We start from the raw sequence: 22,126 nt of genomic DNA on the forward strand, positions 1-22,126 counted from the left end.
CTGGTTTTGGTATCAGAGTGATGCTGGCCTCATAGAATGAGTTCAGAAGTGTTCCTTCCTCTGCAATTTTTAGAATAGTTTGAGAAGGAGAGATGTTAACTCTTCTTTAAATGTCTGGTAGAATTCATCTGTGAGCCATATGGTCCTGGACTTTAGTTTGTTGGGAGTTTTAAAATTACTGATTCAATTTTGTTACTGATAATTGGTCTGTTCAATTTTATATTTATTCTTGGTTCAGTCTTGGGAGATTTTACCTTTCTAAAAAGTTGTCCATTTTATTGGCATATAGTTGTGCATAGTAGTTTCTTATGGTCCTTTGTATTTCTGTGGAGTCGGTTGTAACTCTTTATTTCTGATTTTATTGGTTTGGGTCCTTTTCTTCTTAATGAGTCTAGCTAAAGGCTTATCAATTTCATTTATCTTTTCCAAGAATCAGCTTTTAATTTCATCGATTTTTTTCTATTGTTTTTTAATCTCCATTTCATTAATTTCTGTTCTGATCTTTATGATTTCTTTCCTTCTCACTTTGGGTTCTATTCTTCTTTCTCTAGTTCCTTTAGGTGTAAGGTTACATTGTTTATTTGCACTTTTTCTGGTTTCCTGAGGTAAATTTGCATTGCTATAAACTTCCCTTTTAGAGCTGCTTTGGCTGTGTCCCATAGTTTTTTGATCATTGTATTTTTGCTTTCATTTGTCTCCAGGTATATTTGATTTCCTTTTTCCTTCTCGAGCCCAGCTTGATTGCTAGCTAGTTAAATGATCTAACCTTTTGGCGTCCATTTGCCATCTGTAAGGTAGGAACACAACGGTGGCTATGCTTTCAGGTTGTTGTGAGGACTAAAATGAGATTAATCATACAAAGCCCTTAGTGTCTCAGAGTAGGTACTTATTTCATCTAGTTCTTATTATTCCTGAGAACTCAGAGATGAGGAAAAAGAGGCTGGTGGATGGTGTCCTCCCTTCCTTCCTTTTCTTTCAGCCTGTCTGGCTGCTTTACAAGGAAGAGAGCAGTTTTTTAGGACTGGTTTCTTCAGAATTGACTGTACATCATTCTGTTAGTTGGTGTGGTACAGTAAGGTAAAACGTAATTTCAGGGTCATTACAGCTAGGCATGAAATTCTTGCTCTGCCACCTCCAACTTTGTGACTTCAAACAAGTTATCTTCCTGAGCCTCCGCTTTCTCATCAGTTAAAAGGTATAGGAATCCTTGTTGATGTGCATACTGAGATTATGTAACTTTTACCTCTGTTCTTTCCTGAGAGTCTGCCTCTTTTGTGTTTTGCACTGGAAAAAGCAGGAGTGTGCAATAGAATATTGATATGGGATGATGAAAATGAAGCCGAGACTCTTCAGAATATATAAATGAGGATCTCTAGGATTTGACTCTGAAAGATTCTCCAGGGGAGAGACGCTTCTGCTAAGTACTTATGGCGCTGTTCTGAGTTTCACCTTCACTGTTCTCTCAATTTGGGTCCTACTGTTTCCACTTTGCTTGATCATGATGATGATGCTGATGATGATAAAAGCAAGCTGAGATATCCCAATTTATAACAAGAAATCTGCATTTGGTCTTCTTTTGGTTCCTGATCTAGGGGTCCTAAAACCCTTGGGATTTCCTAAGTAATGAGAGCCCAAAATGTGTCTTTTGTTACATTAATGAGGTGACTTTTGGAAACAGCCTATGGATAAGGGCTAGTTTCTGGGGGAATCAACCAGGTGATTAGAGGGGTGAGACTTAGAGGCTCACTCCCTGATCTCCAGGGAGGGGGTCAGATTGAATCAGTCACCGATGGCCAATGAAGTAATCAATCACACCTGTGTCACAAGGCCTCCCTGAAAACCCAAAACAGGGTTTAGAGAGCTTCTAGGTTGGTAAACCGGAGAAGGCAATGGCAACCCACTCCAATGTTCTTGCCTGAAGAATCCCAGGGATGGCAGAGCCTGGTGGGCTGCCGTCTATGGGGTTGCACAGAGTCGGACACGACTGAAGCGACTTAGCAGCAGCAGCAGGTTGGTAAATACCTAGAAGGTTTGGGGAGACTGCTGTGTTCCAAGAGCATAAGTTAAGCGCCCTTTCCCCATACCTGGCCCTGTGCATCTCTTCCATCTGGCTCTGACTTATATATCCTTTCCTAAGAAACTGGTAATCGGGAAACTAAAAGATTTCTCTGAGTTGTGTGAGCTACTCTTGCAAATTAAACTAAACGCAAGGAGTGGGTATGGAGCCTCCAATCTATAACCAGTTGGTCAGAAACATATGAAACAACCTGGGCTTGCAATGGGTGTCTGAAGGTGGAGGAAGGCAGTGTTGTACGACTGAGCTCTCAACCTGTAGGGTCTCCAGGTAGATGCTGTCAGACTTGCGTTGAATTGTAGGGCACCCAGCTGCTGTCAGAGACTTGTTTGCTGTGCGGCAACCACCCAGCCCCCTAGTCTGGTGCCAGAAGTGTTGAAAGTAGAGCTGATGTGAGAGAAAGGGGAAACTTAGAAGGAGGGCTGGGTTTTCCTGCTGCTGCTGCTAAATCACTTCAGTCGTGTCCGACTCTGTGCGACCCCATAGACGATAGCCCACCAGGCTCCCCCGTCCCTGGGATTCTCCAGGCAAGAACACTGGAGTGAGTTGCCATTTCCTTCTCCAATGCATGAAAGTGAAAAGTGAAAGTGAAGTCGCTCAGTCGTGTCCGACTCTTAGCGACCCCACGGACTGCAGCCCACCAGGCTCCTCTGTCCACGGGATTTTCCTACTCACTAGTATTTTTGTTCTGGCTTGGGAGAAAACTCCCTTCCCTTGGTTGCCCCCCCATACAGCTAAGTCTGGTGAAAATGACAGGTGTTTTTCTTTTTTAATTAAAAAACAAGGGTCGGCCTTCCCTGGTGGTCCAGTGGTTAAGAATTCACCTGCCAATGCAGGGGACAGGGGTTGAATCCCTGGTCCGAGAAGGTTTTACATGCCGCGGGGCAACTAAGCCCGTGCTCCACAGCTACTGAGCCCACGTTCCCTAGAGCCTGTGAGCCACAGCTACTGAGCCTGTGTACTGTAACTACTGAAGGCCGTGCACCCTACACCCATGCTCTGGTACAAGAGAAGCCACTGCAATGAGGAGCCTGCGCTCACCACAGCTAGAGAAAGCCCATGCACAGCAGTGAAGACCCAGTGAAGCCACAAGTAAATAATAATTTTTTAAAAAATGGTAAACAAAGTGGAAATAAACACAGGGAGTGTAAGAAGCCTGGTGTTCTACGGGCTTCAGTTTTCTGACCCTGCAGTTGTTGGCTTGCCTGCTGCTGTATTTCACTTCAGTTCAGTCGCTCAGTCATGTCCGACTCTCTGCGACCCCATGAATTGCAGCACGCCAGGCCTCCATTACCAACTCCCAGAGTTCACCCAAACTCATGTCCATCGAGTCAGTGATGCCATCCAGCCATCTCATCCTCTGTCGTCCCCTTCTCCTCCTGCCCCTAATCCCTCCCAGCATCAGAGTCTTTTCCAATGAGTCAACTCTTCGCATGAGGTAGCCAAAGTATTGGAGCTTCAGCATCAGTCCTTCCAATGAACACCCAGGACTGATCTCCTTTAGGATGGACTGGTTGGATCTCCTTGCAGTCCAAGGGACTCTCAGGAGTATTCTCCAACAAAAGCATCAATTCTTTGGCCCTCACTTTCTTAACAGTTCAACTCTCACATCCATACATGATCACTGGAAAAACCATATAGCCTTGACTAGATGGACCTTTGTTGGCAAAGTAATGTCTCTGCTTTTCAATATGCTATCTAGGTTGGTCATAACTTTCCTTCCAAGGAGTAAGCGTCTTTTAATTCCATGGCTGCAGTCACCATCTGCAGTGATTTTGGAGCCCCCCAAAATAAAGTCTGACACTGTTTCCACTGTTTCCCCATCTATTTCCCATGAAGTGATGGGGCCAGATGCCATGATCTTAGTTTTCTGAATGCTGAGCTTTAAGCCAACTTTTTCACTCTCCTCTTTCATTTTTATCAAGAGGCTTTTTAGTTCCTCTTCACTTTCTGCCATAAGGGTGGTGTCATCTGCATATCTGAGGTTATTGATATTTCCCCTGGCAATCTTGATTCCAGCTTGTGCATCTTCCAGTCCAGCATTTCTCATGATGTACTCTGCATATAAGTTAAATAAACAGGGTGACAATATACAGCCTTGATGTACTCCTTTTCCTATTTGGAACCAGTCTGTTCCATGTCCAATTCTAACTGTTGCTTCTTGACCTGCATGTAGGTTTCTCAAGAGGCAGGTCAGGTGGTCTGGTATTCTCATCTCTTTCAGAACTTCCCACAGTTGATTGTGATCCGCACAGTCAAAGGCTTTGGCATAGTCAATAAAGTAGAAGTAGATGTTTTCCTGGACTCTCTTGCTTTTTCGATGATCCAGTGGATGTTGGCAATTTGATCTCTGGTTCCTTTGCCTTTTCTAAAACCAGCTTTTCACATAGTATTACAAATACATAGTATTTGTAATATTTATTCTCTGGGTTTCCACCAACATATCATCAATTTTTCTAAAAAAGTATACTTTAAAACAAAGTGTCCGGCTACCAAGTCTACTGCTATCAGTTAATTTCTATTTTACTTAATTGTATTGTTCAGCTCTAGATTTACTTATTTTGGGTTATTGTTTCCTTATCTGTTCTATCCTCATAATGGAGTTGATGTCTACAATTATTTAATTATAGTTTTCTGTAAGTTTTCCTTGGTTCTGTGCTTTTCTGTTTGTTTTAGTGTCTTTTTTAATTTAAATATAATTGATGTACAATATTGTATTAGTTTCAGGTGTACAGCATAGTGATTTGGTACTTTTGCAGATTATATTCTGTTATAGGTTATTATGATAGTTAGAATTTCCTATGACAGTATATTATTGTTGCTTGTCTATTTTATATATACTAGAGTTAATTCCATACTCCAAATTTGTTCCTCCCCACTTTGCTCTTTCCTTTGGTAACCACAAGTTTTTTCTCTGTGAGTCTGATTTTGTTTTGCATATATATTCACTTGTATTATTTTTTTGTTTCCTCACAGAAGTGGTAGCATATAGTATTTGTCTTTCTCTGACTTATTCACTAAGCGTAATATTCTTTAGATCTATCCATGTTGCTGCAAAAGCAGTATTTCATTCTCTTTTATGGCTGAGTGGTATTCCAATGTGTGTGTGTGTACACACACATTGTGTACACACACACATGTTTGAACATGCCACATTTTATTAATCTAGTCATCTGTTGATGGGCACTTGGGTTGCTTCTTTGTCTTGGTTATTTTAATTAGCACTGTGATGAACATTGGAGTACATGTATCTTTGCAAATTAATGGTTTCTTTTTTTTCCAATAAATATCTAGGAGGGAATTTTCTGGATTGTATAGTAGTTCTATTTTTAGTTTTTTAAGGAATCTTCATACTGTTTTTCCATAATGGCTGCACCTACACTTCTACCAACAGTTTGGAGGGTTCCCTTTTCCCCACATCCTTGCCAACATTTATTTGTAAACATTTTGGTGATATACATTCTGACAGATGTGAGATGACACCTCCTTGTGGTTTTGATGTGCGTTTCTCTAATAATTAGTGATATTTGAACATTTTTTGTATGCCTGTTGGCCATCTGTATGTCTTCTTTGGAAAAATGTATACTCAACTTTTCTTTGCATTTTTGACTGGATTGTTCAGGTTTTTTGATATAAAGTTATATGAGTTGTTTGTGTAGTTTAGATGTTAACCCCTTGTTGGTCAAATCATTTGCAAAATATTTTCTCCCATTCTCTAGATTGTCTTTTCAGTTTTTTGAAAGTGTTCTTTGCTGCACACAAACTTTTAAATTTAATTAGGTCCAATTTGTTTATTTTTATTTCTTTTGCCTTAGGAGACTGATCCAATAAAATATTGTTATAATTTATGTCAAAGATTTCCCACCTATGTTTTCTTCCAGGATTTTTATGGTTAAAGGTCTTACACTTAGGTCTTTAAACATTTTGAGTTTATTTTGTATATGTAAGGGGCTGTTCATACTGTTTGAACTCCCCAGGTCAGTAGGTGCCCAATATGCTACTGGAGATAGTGGAGAAGTAGCTCCAGAAAGAATGAAGGGATGGAGCCAAAGCAAAAAGAATACCCAGTTGTGGATGTGACTGGTGATAGAAGCAAGGTCCGATGCTGTAAAGAGCAATATTGCATAGGAACCTGGAATGTTAGGTCCATGAATCAAGGCAAATTGGAAGTGGTCAAACAGGAGATGGCAAGAGTGAATGTCAACATTCTAGGAATCAGCGAACTAAAATGGACCAGAATGGGTGAATTTAACTCAGATAACCATTATATCTACTACTGCAGGCAGGAATCCCTTAGAAGAAATGGAGTAGCCATCATGGCCAACAAAAGAGTCCGAAATGCAGTACTTGGATGCAATCTCAAAAACAACAGAATGATCTCTGTTCATTTCCAAGGCAGACCATTCAATATCACAGTAATCCAAGTCTATGCCCCAACCAGTAATGCTGAAAAAGCTGAAGTTGAGCGGTTCTATGAAGACCTACAAGACCTTTTAGAACTAACATCCAAAAAAGATGTCCTTTTCATTATAGGGGACTGGAATGCAAAAGTAGGAAGTCAAAAAACACCTGGAGTAACAGGCAAATTTGGCCTTGGAGTACGGAATGAAGCAGGGCAAAGACTAATAAGAGTTTTGCCAAGAAAATGCACTGGTCATAGCAAACACCCTCTTCCAACAACACGAGAAGACTCTACACATGGACATCACCAAATGGTCAACACTGAAATCAGATTGATTATATTCTTTGCAGCCAAAGATGGAGAAGCTCTATACAGTCAGCAAAAACAAGACTGGGAGCTGACTGTGGCTCAGACCATGAACTCCTTACTGCCAAATTCAGACTTAAATTGAAGAAAGTAGGGAAAATCACTAGACCATTCAGGTATGACCTAAATCAAATCCCTTATGATTATACAGTGGAAGTGAGAAATAGATTTAAGGGACTAGGTATGATAGAGTGCCTGATGAACTATGGATGGAGGTTCGTGACACTGTACAGGAGACAGGGATCAAGACCATCTCCATGGAAAAGAAATGCAAAAAAGCAAAATGGCTGTCTGAGGAGGCACCACAAATAGCTGTGAAAAGAAGAGAAGTGAAAAGCAAAGGAGAAAAGGAAAGATATAAGCATCTGAATGCAGAGTTCCAAAGAATAGCAAGAAGAGATAAGAAAGCCTTCCTCAGCGATCAATGCAAAGAAATAGAGGAAAACAACAGAATGGGAAAGAGTAGAGATTTCTTCAAGAAAATTACAGATACCAAGGGAACATTTCATGCAAAGATGGGCTCAATAAAGGACAGAAATGGTGTGGACCTAACAGAAGCAGAAGATATTAAGAAGAGGTGGCAATAATACACAGAAGAAATGTACAAAAAAGATCTTCACAACCAAGATAATCACGATGGTGTGATCACTGACCTAGAGCCAGACATCCTGGAATGTGAAGTCAAGTGGGCCTTAGAAAGCCTACGAACAAAGCTAGTGGAAGTGATGGAATTCCAGTCGAGCTATTTCAAATCCTAAAAGATGATACTATGAAAGTGCTGCACTCAATATGCCAGCAAATTTGGAAAACTCAGCAGTGGCCACAGGACTGGAAAAGGTCAGTTTTCATTCCAATCCCCAAGAAAGGCAATGCCAAAGAATGCTCAAACTACTGCACAATTGCACTCATCTCACATGCTAGTAAAGTAATGCTCAAAATTCTCCAAGCCAGGGTCAGCAATACATGAACTGTGAATTTCATGATGTTCAAGCTGGTTTTAGAAAAGGCAGAGGAACCAGAGATCAAATTGCCAACATCTGCTGGATCATTGAAAAAGCAAGCAAGTTCCAGAAAACCATCTATTTCTGCTTTACTGACTATGCCAAAGCCTTTGACTGTATGGATCACAATAAACTGTGGAAAATTCTGAAAGAGATGGGAACACCAGAACACCTGACCTGCCTCTTGAGAAACCTATATGCAGGTCAGGAAGCAACAGTTAGAACTGGACATGGAACAACAGACTGGTTCCAAATAGGAAAAGGAGTACATCAAGGTTGTATATTGTCACTCTGCTTATTTAACTTATATGCAGAGTACATCATGAGGAACGCTAGGCTGGAAGAAGCACAAGTTGGAATCAAGATTGCCAGGAGAAATATCAGTAACCTCAGATATGCAGATGACACCACCCTTATGGCAGAAAGTGAAGAGGAACTAAAAAGCCTCTTGATGAAAGTGAAAGAGGAGAGTGAAAAAGTTGGCTTAAAGCTCAGCATTCAGAAAACTAAGACCATGGCATCTGGTCCCATCACTTCATGGGAAATAGATGGGGAAACGGTGGAAACAGTGTCAGACTTTATTTTTTGGGGCTCCAAAATCAGTACAGATGGTGATTGTAGCCATGAAATTAAAAGACGCTTACTCCTTGGAAGGAAAGTTATGACCAACCTAGATAGCATATTCAAAAGCAGAGACATTACTTTGCCAACAAAGGTCTGTCTAGTCAAGGCTATGGTTTTTCCTGTGGTCATGTATGGATGTGAGAGTTGGACTGTGAAGAAGGCTGAGTGCCGAAAAATTGATGCTTTTGAACTGTGGTGTTGGAGAATACTCTTGAGAGTCCCTTGGACTGCAAGCAGATCCAACCAGTCCATTCTGAAGGAGATCAGTCCTGGGTGTTCATTGGAAGGACTGATGCTAAAACTGAAACTCCAGTACTTTGGCCACCTCATGCGAAGAGTTGACTCATTGGAAAAGACTCTGATGCTGGGAGGGATTGGGGGCAAGAGGAGAAGGGGATGACAGAGGATGAGATGGCTGGATGGCATCACTGACTCAATGGACGTGAGTCTGAGTGAAATCCGGAGTTGGTGATGGACAGGGAGGCCTGGCGTGCTGCGATTCACGGGGTCGCAAAGAGTTGGACATGACTGCGTGACTGAACTGAACTGAACGGACTGTTCTAGTCTCATTGTTTTATATGTCCGGTTTTCCCACAGAGCACCACTTGTTGAAGAGACTGTCTTTTCTCCATTGTAATTCTTGCCTCCTTTGTTAGATTAATGGCATGTGTGTGGGTTTATTTCTGATAAAAACTCATCAAAATGGGTGTAGAGGGAACATATCTCAACATAATAAAGCCATTTATGACAAACTCACAGACAGTATAATACTGAACAATGAAAAGCTTTTGAAAGCCCTCCCTCTAAATTCAGGAACAAGGCAAGGATGCCCACTGTCACCATTTCTGTTCAACATAGTATTGGAAGTCCTAGTCATAGCAATCAAACAAACAAACAAAAAAAGAAATAAAAGATATCCAAATTGGAAGGAAAGAGGGAAAACTGTCACTATTTGCAGATGACAATGGTACTGTGTATAGAGAACCCTAAAGTCACCATCCAAAGCTATTAGAACTAATAACAAGTTCAGCAAGGTTTCAGGATTCAAGATTAATATACAGTAATGTATTGCATTTCTATATGCTAATAAAGTGAAAAACTGAAGCTGAAGTGTTAGTGGCTCAGTCGTGTCTCTTTGTGACCCTATGGACTATAGCCCGCCAGGCTCCTCTGTCCATGGAATTCTCCAGGTAAGAATACTGGAGTGGGTGCCCATTTCCTTCTCCAGGGGATCTTCCTAACCCAGAGATCAAACCAAGGTCTCCTGCATCTCAAGCATATTCTTTACCATCCGAGCCACCAGGGAAGCCCTATATGCTAATAATGAAATATCAAAAAGAGAAAGTAAGAAAACAATCCTGTTTAAAGCTGCAACAAAACAAAACAAAAAACTAGGAGTAAACTTAACCAAGGAGGCTAAAGACCTATATGCTGAAAACTATAAAAAAATTGATGAAGGAAATTCAAAGAAATGGAAAGATATCTTGTGCTCTTAGATTGGAAGAATTATGAAAATGGCCATATTACCCCAATCTACAGATTTAATGCACTGCCTATTAAAATAATCATGCCATTTTTCACAGAACTGGAAGAGTAACCCTAAAATTTATATGGAATTGCCAAAGACCCCAAATTGCCAAAGCAGTCCTGAAACACAAAGAACAAAGCTGGAGCTATAACCCTCCCAGACTTCAGACTGTATTACAAAGCTGCAGTGTAGTATTGGTACAAAAACAGATTCATAGACTAATGAAATGGAATAGAGAGCCAAGGTCTCTAGTTTTCATACGAGAGTAAAAGTCACTCAGTCGTGTCTGACTCTTTGCTATCCCATGGACTATACAGTCCATGGAATTCTCCAGGCCGAAATACTGGAATGGGTAGCCTTTCCCTTCTCGGGATTTTCCCAACCCAGGAATCGAATCCAGGTCTCCCACATTGCAGGTGGATTCTTTACCAGCTGAGCCACAAGGGGAAGACAAAGAATACTGGAGTGGGTAGCCTATCCCTTCTCCAGGGGATCTTCCCAACCCAGGAATCGAACCGGGGTCTCCTGCATTGCAAGTGGATTCTTTACCAACTGAGCTATCAGGGAAGCCAGCCTCAGTTTATTCTTCAGTAGAGTGGGACTAGTACTGTTTCACTGGACATTGGGATGGTGTGCATAAGGTGGCTCAGAAAATGAGTTGCTATGTCTCCTGTGCATTCTCAACAGGGGTAAGCATGCCCTCAAGAGGGTAGACGGAGAAGGCAATGGCACCCCACTCAAGTACTCTTGCCTGGAAAACCCCATGGACAGAGGAGCCTGGTAGGCTGCAGTCCATGAGGTCGCTAAGAGTCGGACATGACTGAGCGACTTCACTTCGACTTTTCACTTTCATGCATTGGAGAAGGAAATGGCAACCCACTCCAGTATTCTTGCCTGGAGAATCCCAGGGATGGGGGAGCCTGGTGGGCTGCCGTCTATGGGGTCGCAGAGTCGGACACGACTGAAGCGACTTAGCAGCAGCAGCAGCAAGAGGGTAGAAATTGGTTAGGGAGTGGATCTTTTAAATATTGATATTCTGGAGTGGGAAGCTATTCCCTCTCCAGGGGATCTTCCCGACCCCAGGGATCTCTGACTGCTCTTTACATTTCTTCCTCCAGCTACACTGGACACCTTGTAGTTCTCCAGTCATTATCGGTATTATTGCTCCGAGGTCTTTGCACTTACTTGCTGTTCCCACTGCCTAGAGAGAATATCTGCTAGATGTTCACATTGCTTATTTCTTCACTACTTTCAGGTCTCTACTCAGATAACACTTTATCAGAGATGCCTTCACTGACACCATTTTATAAAACTTCTATCTGGACCTAACTCTGCTTTAGTTTCCATAGGTATTATTGCCACCTGATGTGGCATCAGGGATCGTGTGCTTTATTAGGTTCACTGATACACTATATCTATTGTCTGTCTTTATCCAGAATTAAAACTCCTTAAGATCAGGGTCTTTATTTTGTTCACTTATGTGTACCTGAAGCAGGCCTGGGGCATTAGTATTCAGTGCGTATCTCGTGAATGATGGCCTCCCTGAGTGTGAGAAGACCGGTATCTGGCCATTGTGTTGGAAGATCCCTATCTTTCATTCTCTTCAGATCCTTCTTTTGGGCCATTTTCCCAGCCATAAGGGTAGTAGCTTCATGTTCTTGGAGTTGACTGGGGGAAGGAGATCTTCTACCTGATTCTTCTTTTTTCAGTAAGGTGCTCAGTTATCTTCTGTGCTTGAGTCCTTAGGTGCAGAGCCCTTTGAAATAACTTCTTCTCAGGGAAAATTCCTGGTTTATCTTGGGGAGGTAAAATGGGAATCACCTGGTTATGTGTGCCGAGGCAGCTGGGGGAGAGGAAGCTGGTTGCCTGTTTCAAACCCCACCCATGTATCTGGAGTTTTGAGCATTTATTAACTTTGTTTTTAATACAACTTATTTAATTAAAATTTATATAATTTTTAATGAACAATTTTAATCAGCTTGTAAAAATTCCTAAGCATTTAACAGTCTGCTCTAATGAACTGGTATAAGCTGTGTCATCTTGCTTTTGGCTTTCCTTGTCTTTTGTAGGCTTTAATCTTTCTGCGTCTTCTGTCTTTTTTCTACATCAAATATTTCTTGCTCATCTAAAATTTCCAAAATTTTTAGTTTCCAAAATTTCGTTGATAGCTCTTTTCAGCTGTCATCTTCTATCTCATTTTCATTGCCTTACTGAGGTTAAGCCTTACTCCAAAACATCCAATTTACTGCTATTTTAATAGGTTTAGGAGGTTGTCAAGGTAAATGCATGTGTTCAGACTGCTTTGTTTAACCAGAAGTGTCTCTATTTGGAATTACTTTTAATTTCTTCTTGCATGTACATGCTTGAAAATGTATGATGTGACCATATTCTTTGACCTATGTAGGTTTTATCTCTTTTTTCCTTTTCCTTTTTTTCATTTTTACTATTGGTGACCTTTTATGGCTCACATAAAATTTTAGTATAAAATTTACCTCATTATTTCTTAATGTACCTTTCTATGAAAATAGATTCATTTAATATCATAATAGTAACTCTTATAACCACAGACATTAAAAACCACAGACATTAAAACAGTAAAAATTTTTAGTTTCAGGAATGTTTGTTTTGGGTAGAATGAAATTGTAGTGTTTTACATCTATCAACATGTATTTTTGTTTACTGACTTCATGACTTTATTCCTGGTGAGCTTATCATCTGTCTTGAGGTAGAGGGGTGGAGGAGGAGGGAATTGTTAGAGCAGGAAAGAAAAAAGCAAGAAAAATTTGTTTTGTTTTTTTTTTAAAGACAAAATAATGGTTTTGAAAGTCATAACTCACTGTGGATAAAAGGATTCTGTAAGTTCCTTTATCTTCCCCCTGTAATACAGCAAGACTTGGCTTTTTGTTGTAACTGAGACCCCCATGATGTCTCCATCTTTGCACAGCTCGGTTGTTCATCTCCTTCCCTTACAAGAGAGATCCTGGTATGCTTTCATGACCAAGATAGTTCAATTTGAATTTCTGATACATGTTACCAAGAGCTAAGTCATTCCAATTTCGAGGTTTTTGGTGTGTTTTTTTTTTTTAAACCTGAACTTTGTGGATTTTCTTTCCACACATGATAGCTATTTATCATTAATATATTTTGACAGAAATACAGATGGTCAAAAGGATATTATAAATTGAGTAATGCTTATCAATGAACTCTTATCACATCAACATCTGATACAGTATTTGTAAAATATCTGTACTTTATATCCAAAACATTTTTCATTCAGTGTGTAAATGATGCTTGGAGACCCTACAGATCTGCAAATTCCTTGAAATACTTCTTAGCACCACCCTTCCGTTCCCAAACCCAAAGTTGCTTAGCTCACAGGTTGGTCGAGCCAATGTTTTAGACTATCTTTTCCCCAAAGTCATTCCCACCTGAGTTTAAATGAGTGCTTTCTTGCCTTTCCACAGTGCCAGATTGTGTTTATTCCAATGTCTAGGTATTTCTTGACTCCATCCTTTTTACACCTGCCACTACTCCAGTTCAGGCCCTGCTTACCCGTCATGTGTAGCTGCAGCAGTCTTCTATCTGGTCTCTTTTCTTCCTTCCTATCCCTTCTGCACTCCAGTCTCCATAGGGAGGCCAGCATGATCCTTCTGGTTTGTCCTTTCCTCCCCTGAAATGCTGGTACTCCCGTGTGCCATCTTGAGATACGGGATGCCTTTATTTCAGTCCTACTTAGCTGCTTGTGTTCTATAATCACATCAAACACACGAGCTTTTGTTGGGGCCAGTTCTTTTGGTGGAAAGTTTTTTTTCTCTCCTCCACATGGCGAACTCGTGCTCAGCTCAAATGTCACTTATAAAACTGTTACTCAACCCCATATTCCTGCTGGCATCCTGTAGCACTTTGTCCGGGCTTTGGTTCTGGATTTCTCACACTATGGGCACTTTGGGGACAGGGACTTTCAGTTGTGTTTGTGTCCCCAAGCACCTTGAACCATGCTGTGCATGCTGTCACTTCAGTCACGCATGGTACATGGTAAACGCTCAGTCAGGGTTTACTGGACACACCAACGTGGACTGATGTGCTTGTGAGTATGGGCCTTTCTTTGAGACTAGCAGGGCTATGGTATTCTATGCAGTGGGGGGATCTGGAAATGGAGTGTTCACGGAAAAATGTGTTCAAGTCATTTTCCAATTCTGTTTTTCCTATTTCAATCTCTTCTGAAATTTTTTTTCTCTCAAATAAGACTTTATTGCATTTTTTTCTGATTGCAGAAGCAACATATAGCATAGTATTTACACATAGTACATAACATCTTTATGCCTTATTATTCTCATCTGCAAAGTGGGAATTATTCTAATAGTACGTACCTCATAAGATGGTCATGAAGATGAAATTAGTAAGTGCACATAAAATGTTTAGCACGGTGTCTGGCACAGTAATTATTCAGGAAGTATATGCGGCTATAACTATGTTCAATGCGAAAAAGGTACAGGTCTGTGAGACCTGGATACAGTAGAGCTGGAGACTAGGGCCCAGGATCTCCCCTGTGTTACATTAAAGGAAAACACAAATCGGACTCCAGATGCCTCAGAGAATCATTTTGATCTTTTAAGACAGCCTTTCTCAACCAGGGTTCATCTGAACCACTGAACTCTGGACTGGAGTGACAACTTTTTCCTCTCTGTCAAGGATGCTGTGTAGCTAACACAATTCTAGATGCTCAGGAATGTTGGTTCACTGTGTACAATGCCTGATTCAGGAACTGAGGCTTAGTCTCCCCACCCCTCCCTTAAGAAAAGGCTGTTCTGAGTCTTCTTAAGGACGGGATGCTGGGACTCGGTGTCTCAGTCACACCCTCTCTAGAAACCTGTTTCCTTGCATCTTCTCACTTAGGGCAGTTGTCAGAACTCTCTCCGTCCTGCCTCCCTCGCCCACATAACCTGTCCCTGGAACATTCATTTGTTCCTTCTCCATGTTGTGTTCATCATATGCCCACTGGTGTTGACAGGTATCCCTTCACTTTTCTTGAAACAATAACATGTCTCTCCCCATCCCTGGGTAGCCCCTTTCACTTCTGCTATTGCAGTGAAGAATAGCTCCAACGTCAGTAACTGGACCACACCATAGTAAACATGATTGACAGCTTTTTTTTTTTTTTTTTTTTTTTTCACATGCAGACTTCTTAAAGTCAGCTAGATACCTTGCCCTTTTCAAATGCCTCTCCTTAACAAAAATTATAGAATCATCTAGCCACTTAATCTAGCTGTGTCATGATCTGTGCCACCAAGGCTCCTGCTGGACTGTGTATGGCAGAGCTAGTCTGCTCTTCCTGGCGCCCATTCCCCTTTCCTGCAGTTCTGCAGTGCTGACAAGGCCCATGCTGCCTCCCAGAAAGGCAGCAGGCACTGATTTTTGGGAGGAGGAGGGATAGGTCATGATGTCTCCTCCATTAGTAAGGAAGAATAATACTGGTAAGCAATTACTACTGTTTTACCACAATGCATATAATGGAATATCATATAGCCATTAATTTTTGAAGAATATTTATTGACATGGGAAAATGCTTACAGTATGTTAAAGAAGAAAGCAGGATACAAATCTGTAAATACAGCATGATCCCAATCTAGTAGTAAAATAAATTATATACGCATAGAAAAAACACAGGACAGAAATACGCTGAAACATTAACAGAGACTATCTCAGGTGGTGGGTTGTGGGGTGAATGATTAACTTTAGTATTTTCTGTATTCTCCAGACTTGCCACAATGAAACGTATTATTTTTAAAATCCGAGGGGGAAGGGAAGTCAACATAAGAAACATCTAGTACTGGGAGGCAGCAAGACGGATGGTTGTGAGGGGAGGTTGCATACTTATACCACCTCTGCCCACATCTTTTTTATTAAGGAGGGACAGTAAGGTCGATCCTGTCCACCTCTCAGGACCAGTGGGTGTGTGAAAGGGGCTTGAAAGGGCCTCAGGTATTTGCTGACTATTACTCTAAAGCAGCAGCTCAAGTGCCTTATGTTCAAACTTGCTTCCCCATACCCTGTTTTAAAGACTGGGAGGGATGTAGACACAGGGACCTGCAGAGCGCAGTTGGCCAGTGTATTCTCACCATCCCCATTGCAGGTCACTGAGCCAAGACATGTCGAGGGTCAGGGCAGGGCGGCAGTGTTGGGGAGCCTGCAACCCTAATCTCTGACCTAAAGCATTCCACACCCTTATCTGAAATTCAGTACTAACTGAGCATATTTCCTGCTCATACTTCAATTTCATTTTGGTCACCTCCCTACTTAGTAAGTTCTTTAAGCCAGTTATGCTGAAATATTTATTGCTTAAAACAGCCCAAGAATTACCAGTCTCCCAGCATTCTAAAGTCATAAGGAGGCACAAGGTGGACCCCCGAGGCAATGTGAAGGGGAAGGTGAGGTGTTGGGGGGTCAGGCCAGCCCGAGTTGGAGTCTTCCTTGCTGTGTGATGTTGGGTAACTTACTGTACTTTCCAGAGGTGATCTCTAACATGAGATGTGATGAGGATACACAAGATAAAGATACATAAAAAGCCCAGCACAGAGCAAGCAATTGACAAATGTTGGTTCTCTTTCCATGTGCAAGATGAAGTCACTTTCATCTTCTCCCTCTGCAAATTCTCTCTCCAAAACAAAGCCTAGTGCCCAGCACAGAGAAATTCAAAATGAAACAGAACTCACTGAAAACAGAAGAGCACAGTAACTTAAACAAGACTGTTCAAACACTAACTCTGCATAAAGCTGGCAAGATGGTATTTCATTAAACATGTCTTCATTTAGGTAAGCGACACTCATGCCAAAGCTATTTGATTGCAGAAATTATAAAAAATACCTTAAAAATGCATTTGTAGAATGAAGTAACAAAAATACTCAAAATTCTTTTTTCTAAACTTTTTTTCACTTAATCTAATATTATGAATTACCAAGTTTCACTTTATTTACTGTTAAAACATGGGTCGCCCATAACTTCTACTCCAGTTATTTTGGATGAAAATCCTAAAATGTATTGTGTTCTTTATAGTCTTTTTATAGAGTATTCTGGATTTAACTTTTTTAAAAAAGAAACACAAGGTCATCATTATGAGAATTAGTTTACAGGCCATACTATTGTATGGATACTTTCTGGGTCAACTAGAATGTCCTTTGGGAAACAGATGGTTCCAGACTTATGATGCCTCAAGTAGTTCTCATTGTCCCCACATTCCTATCCAGTTTTCAGTTGGATTTTTGCTGCTTTCAGTAGGTCTGCCTTCCATCCAACAGCCTCCTCTTTTGCCATATATATATATTTTTTTGGTGGACTTGGAAGTCAGATAACTAAACATGTTAAAATATACGCAAATTTTAGTAAAGAGGCAAAAAGTGAGATAGATTCTTGAGGCTCTCACGTAGAAATAAATTGTAAGAAACTTTGACATCTCTTTTGGCAGCTCAAAGGCCTTTTAAAACTGAATTCCTGATTTGTACTTTGGCCAGAGAAGTGGCTTCTGGATAAATGACATTTCACTAATACTCTGTGTACTTTATCCTTAGAAAAGCTATTTATTACAACTGAGATAATAGATGTAAAAGCACTTTAAAAAAGCATAAACTGTGAAATAGTATTGTTTACCCCAATAAACAATAAATAGTATTGTTTATAAAGAAACACACACAGATGGCTAAATTGAATCAACCCCAATGTTTTATTTAAAGTTTTAAAAGGCAGTGGTTAAGCACATTATGTGTATATATATGTATGTATATACATACATACATATATATATATATAAGAGGAAACCAACCCCTTTTCAACTTTAGCCATTGATTAACTAGACCCACTGTCTATTGCATGATTCATTTTCTACTTTTTCATATGACCAATCTGTTTTACCAAAGTAAAAACAGCCTTAATCAGTTTAACAGTAACTATTTGTGTTTCTTTTTTAAATAAATAAAGTTACCATTAAACTGATCACATATGGTAGAAAGGTAGAACACACACAAGCACACACAGTCCCCGATTTAAAACATGTGGCGTATGAATGACCTATATGTACAAATGGGTGCTGCTGTCTCCTCCACCCTCAGCAGAGGCCACAGAAGAACTCCCAGTACCCAGGGGTCCCCATTCCCTCTTCCGGGTTGGAGGGTATGTTTTCCTGGCACCCCTATGTTAGACCTCAGAATGCATGCTCCCCATGCAGCAATACAGATGGGGGTTCAGTTCTATGGTACTAGTGTTCAGGTTATTAGGGAATAAATAGGCATTGGTAGCTGCCTCAGAACTAAACCATCTTTTGTAACTTTATAGGGAGAAATGTATTCTGAAGTTCTAGATAAGTGACATACAAACTTTTTTGAATGTAATCAGTTTGCAAGTCTGGGGCTGTGTGTGTGTGTGTGTGTGTGTGTGCGTGTGTGTGAGTCTCTATAGATTTATACAAAATTGAAATGAAGTGAAGAGTGGGGCTAGGCCTATGGAGCAGCTGCTTGGCTTCCATTCACTCAGTCCTGATCTAAAGGGTCACTTGCCTTCGCCCCTTTTAGCAGCTCATTCTGCTTCCCATGTGCCTCCGTCTCTGGAGAGATTCAGAAAGGGCAGCTCACACAAGTGAGAGGAAGGACACAGCTAAATCTTCTGTTAAGAATCTTGGCAAACAGAACTGCCAGATTCAACCAGGGCTGCTTTATAGAGTGAAGTCCTTCAGTTCCATCTTGACAGAATGGAATTTTTTTTCCCTCTTCCTAGTCCCTGCAACTCCATCTAACTGCAGCTCTGTATGAATGCCTCAATATCGCAAAAACACAGGATCACTTCTTAAATACGCTGGATTCTCAATGAGTAAACCAGTTAATGTGTTTCTAGCCAAAGCAAGGGCATAAATGTTTTAGAGAAAAGATTCCCCTGGAGCTACAGAGAAAAGATGCTGATAAAAGCAATATTGAGAGTTGAGCAGGTGATGCTTTCAGTCTGTGTCAGAGCTGGTCTCCTCGATGACAGAGTACTGGTTGAGTGCTTCTTCCAAAGGCGTTATTGTCCCATCAGGTTTTAGTCCCATTGGTTTAAGCAACTCCTCTCTGGAAAAAGAGATAAAAGAGAGAGAAAAAAGTATTCACCAGCATCACACACACACCCTCCCCCCGCCCGAATCCACATCCTTTAAAAAAAAAGAAAAGTCTTTAAAAACCAAAGTATTTTTCCTCAAGCTCTCTCTGTGTGTTTGTAACAGGAAAGATGAAAGGGGTATGGAAAGAAAAAGAGGGAGATAAAAGACTTCATTCACACAGGCCAAACCTACTAAGCCAATTAAAAGTATGAAAAGTCAAGGTCTAAATGGGCTCAGGACAAGGAGCAGGTCTCTTCTGTTTTTAATAATTGACTTTTTTTCCTTTTGTGGATTTGTTTTAGTTAAGAAGTTGAAGCTGCCAAAATTTCACCTGTCCCAGTGGACCAGCCATGTAATTAAATGGCTGATTTGATATGTATGGATTTAATTTAATGGAATAAATCTGCCATTTGATTTTTCCCTGTCCAGTCTCTAGTGATATATAAGTACTTATTGATTTCAAATCAGTTGGCCTTTCCCAACTTTCTCCCTCCCTTTTCTTTCCTTCTTTCTCTCCTTCTTTTTTAAAAAAACACCATTGCTTTTGTTTGTGGCAGTTTAATTATGGGATTGACAGCCATTTTAATCTCTTCAAAGCGCCCCAACTGCCTCTCCTCAGCTAATCCAATTATATCTACTCCACAAGTTACGGCCTCATCTAAAGATGATTAATTATTGATTAAGCCAATCAAAAAGCGTTAGGAAAGATTTATTTAATCTTTTCATGGGCTCTTATTTATTATATGGAGATTATGGTGAATGTACCTGTTGAGCTGCTAACTCTAGTCCTCCTCCCACCCCAAAAAGTCAGCAGTGTACTTTAAAAGGAGTCTTGAAGAGCACATGAGCTGCTTAAAACTTATTTCTCACAGAAACGGGCATTGCCCTCTAAAAACATGTCTACAACAAGAACCCACATGGCAGCAACTGTAATGTTGGTGGGAGCTAGAGTGAAGGAAGGTAATAAAGCCTCCTCTCCCTCTGCTTCCTTGTGGTTGTCCCTCAGGCCAGCACAAAGAAGGGCTCCCTACTGGGAAGGGCCAGCCACACAACCGTGTGCTAGTGTTACAAGTGCAGAGAGACTTCTGGGGAAGGGGAGAACAGCTCAGGGGACGCTGGATAAGCCAACAGGAGCCTATCAAGCAGCTCTTACCAGAAGACTACTGCTGAGAGTCTGAAGACTCTATTAATATGGATGGTTGACTGGTTAAATTGAGGTTGCTAAATATTTATCAAGTAGGAAATGTGTTTCGTGATCCCAGAAATGGGGTCAGAATCATAGAATTTAAAGCGGCCTTAGAGATCATTTAGTCCAACTCCCTTGTTTAATAAAGGAGACTGAGTGACTTACCCAAGGTCACACGTCTAGTGGCAAAACTGGACCTGGGACAGTCCCTGAACCCCAGCCCAGGGCTCTCTGCACATCTGCTCTAACTGCACTGAAGGAACACACTCTGAGTTCAGCTGCTCAACAACTATGTGCTGAGAACTGTGTCATATACTGGGGAGAGAAGGAAGGCCAGGCACAGCTGCTGCCCTCGAGCAGTGCGTGAAACATACACATGGAAAATAACTCAGGACATAATGGGGTAAATGCTGTAACAGGATCAGGAACAAAGGAAATCACAGCTCCTGAGACGAAGCATCGATCTAATTGCCTGGGGAAGGTGGGAGCAGCACCTCTGGGGAGGTGTCCTATGCCAGGCAAAGATGGCACAGGACTCTGCCAGCAAGGGAGATTGTGTGGAGGGCTCTGTATGGTCCCACCTACTTGTGACTGTATAGACCTTTCTGGATTGTGTCAATTTCTTTCTCTGCTCTCAAGCTGGGAAAGGGCCCAGTGTTTGGGGAGGGGAGAGATTCACTGAAGGAGCAGCAGGAAGTAAGTCTGCAAGGGCAGTTTGGGGTTTGGCAGTCAAGTGTCTTGAATGTCAAAGTAAGCAGCTTGGGTCCTAGCCTGTAAGGAATGCCCGGCCAGGGTTGGTTTATAGGGAAGAATCTCTGGCAGCAGTGCAAAGACACGTCGGAATCGGGGAAACTGGCAGAGAGGCAAGTCACGAGGATGTCACTGTAACAGTGCGTGTGAGAGGAGACAGAAAGTTGGGCTGTGGCTGTGGTTGTGGGAAGAAAAGGCATCACTTCCAAGGTAGAGCTGTCATCCACTGGGAGGGCAGAGTTGGTAAAGGGGAGTGAGGAAGAGTGTCTCTATGGCTCCCAGCTCAGATGACCATGTGGATGGTGACCATTCATTCGAGCAAGAGCACAGCAGATGGAGCAGATTTTGGGGGACGGGGAAGACACTAACATCTTTCAGGACAGTGAAGAACTCTGCATGACAACCAGGTAGAAATGTTTAGTGGAACTAGAGAACAATCTGCTTCCACTGAAACTTCTCTCTAGCACCAGTTCATACTCCACATCTGTACTTTAGTAACAATTCCTAGTTGTGGTTGTCCTGAAGGCCTTTGTGATACTGGACACTGTTTACTAATAATCAATACAAAAGGAGAAGGGCACCACCTTCTGGGGTGAAACATTAAGGGATCAGAAAGTTCAAAGGTTTGAAGGGGTTGGTGACTGCAGAACAGTAAGGTAGGGTGGGGTGAAGGGTATGGGGGGGTGGAATGGGATCAGTAGATGAGATTGCATGAATTCTACCAAGATAGTGATGAACTGCTGGGGGGGCATGCCATCACTCCTAATATTTCTGTATTTCTCTGGTAACAGAATGACACTGGGGCTAGCTACCAGCTTGCACAAGGTAGCCAGTACTTTCTCATCCAAACCCAGGAGGAATATTTTCAAATCAAGTCCATAGGTTGCACCCCTACTCCCTAATCCAATTTTATAATAGAAATAATTAAAAACATTACAAAAGTTTTATAGCCAAATTATGAAAATTCATCTATAGAATAAAGGGGCTCATATTTTAATGCTCACCTGTGAACTATTCTTCTCAAGGCTTTATTTTTTGGATTTTCTCTACCACCCCTCTACTAACATAGAAGCT

The 22,126-nt window shown here is 41.2% G+C and overlaps 1 protein-coding gene across 6 annotated transcripts in view; it reads right to left on the reverse strand.

Annotated features, from left to right (window-relative positions):
• Positions 1 to 18,749: 18,749 nt before the first annotated feature.
• The window catches only part of RIC8B (RIC8 guanine nucleotide exchange factor B), a 99,910-nt gene continuing 96,533 nt past the window's right edge, over positions 18,750 to 22,126 (reverse strand). For 5 of the 6 annotated variants that reach the window (XR_011464158.1, XR_011464156.1, XR_011464157.1 and 2 more), the window contains one exon: positions 18,750 to 19,087. Coding sequence is in view for 2 of the 6 variants with exons in the window: in XM_070370219.1 (XP_070226320.1) it covers positions 18,976 to 19,087 (112 nt within the window). In the remaining 4 variants the exon portion in view is untranslated. The remainder of the gene's footprint in view (positions 19,088 to 22,126) is intronic. The other variant, XM_070370220.1, reaches the window with a different exon arrangement.

The sequence above is a fragment of the Bos mutus genome, chromosome 5 (genome assembly GCF_027580195.1).
Source record: "Bos mutus isolate GX-2022 chromosome 5, NWIPB_WYAK_1.1, whole genome shotgun sequence".
NCBI lineage: Eukaryota > Metazoa > Chordata > Mammalia > Artiodactyla > Bovidae > Bos > Bos mutus.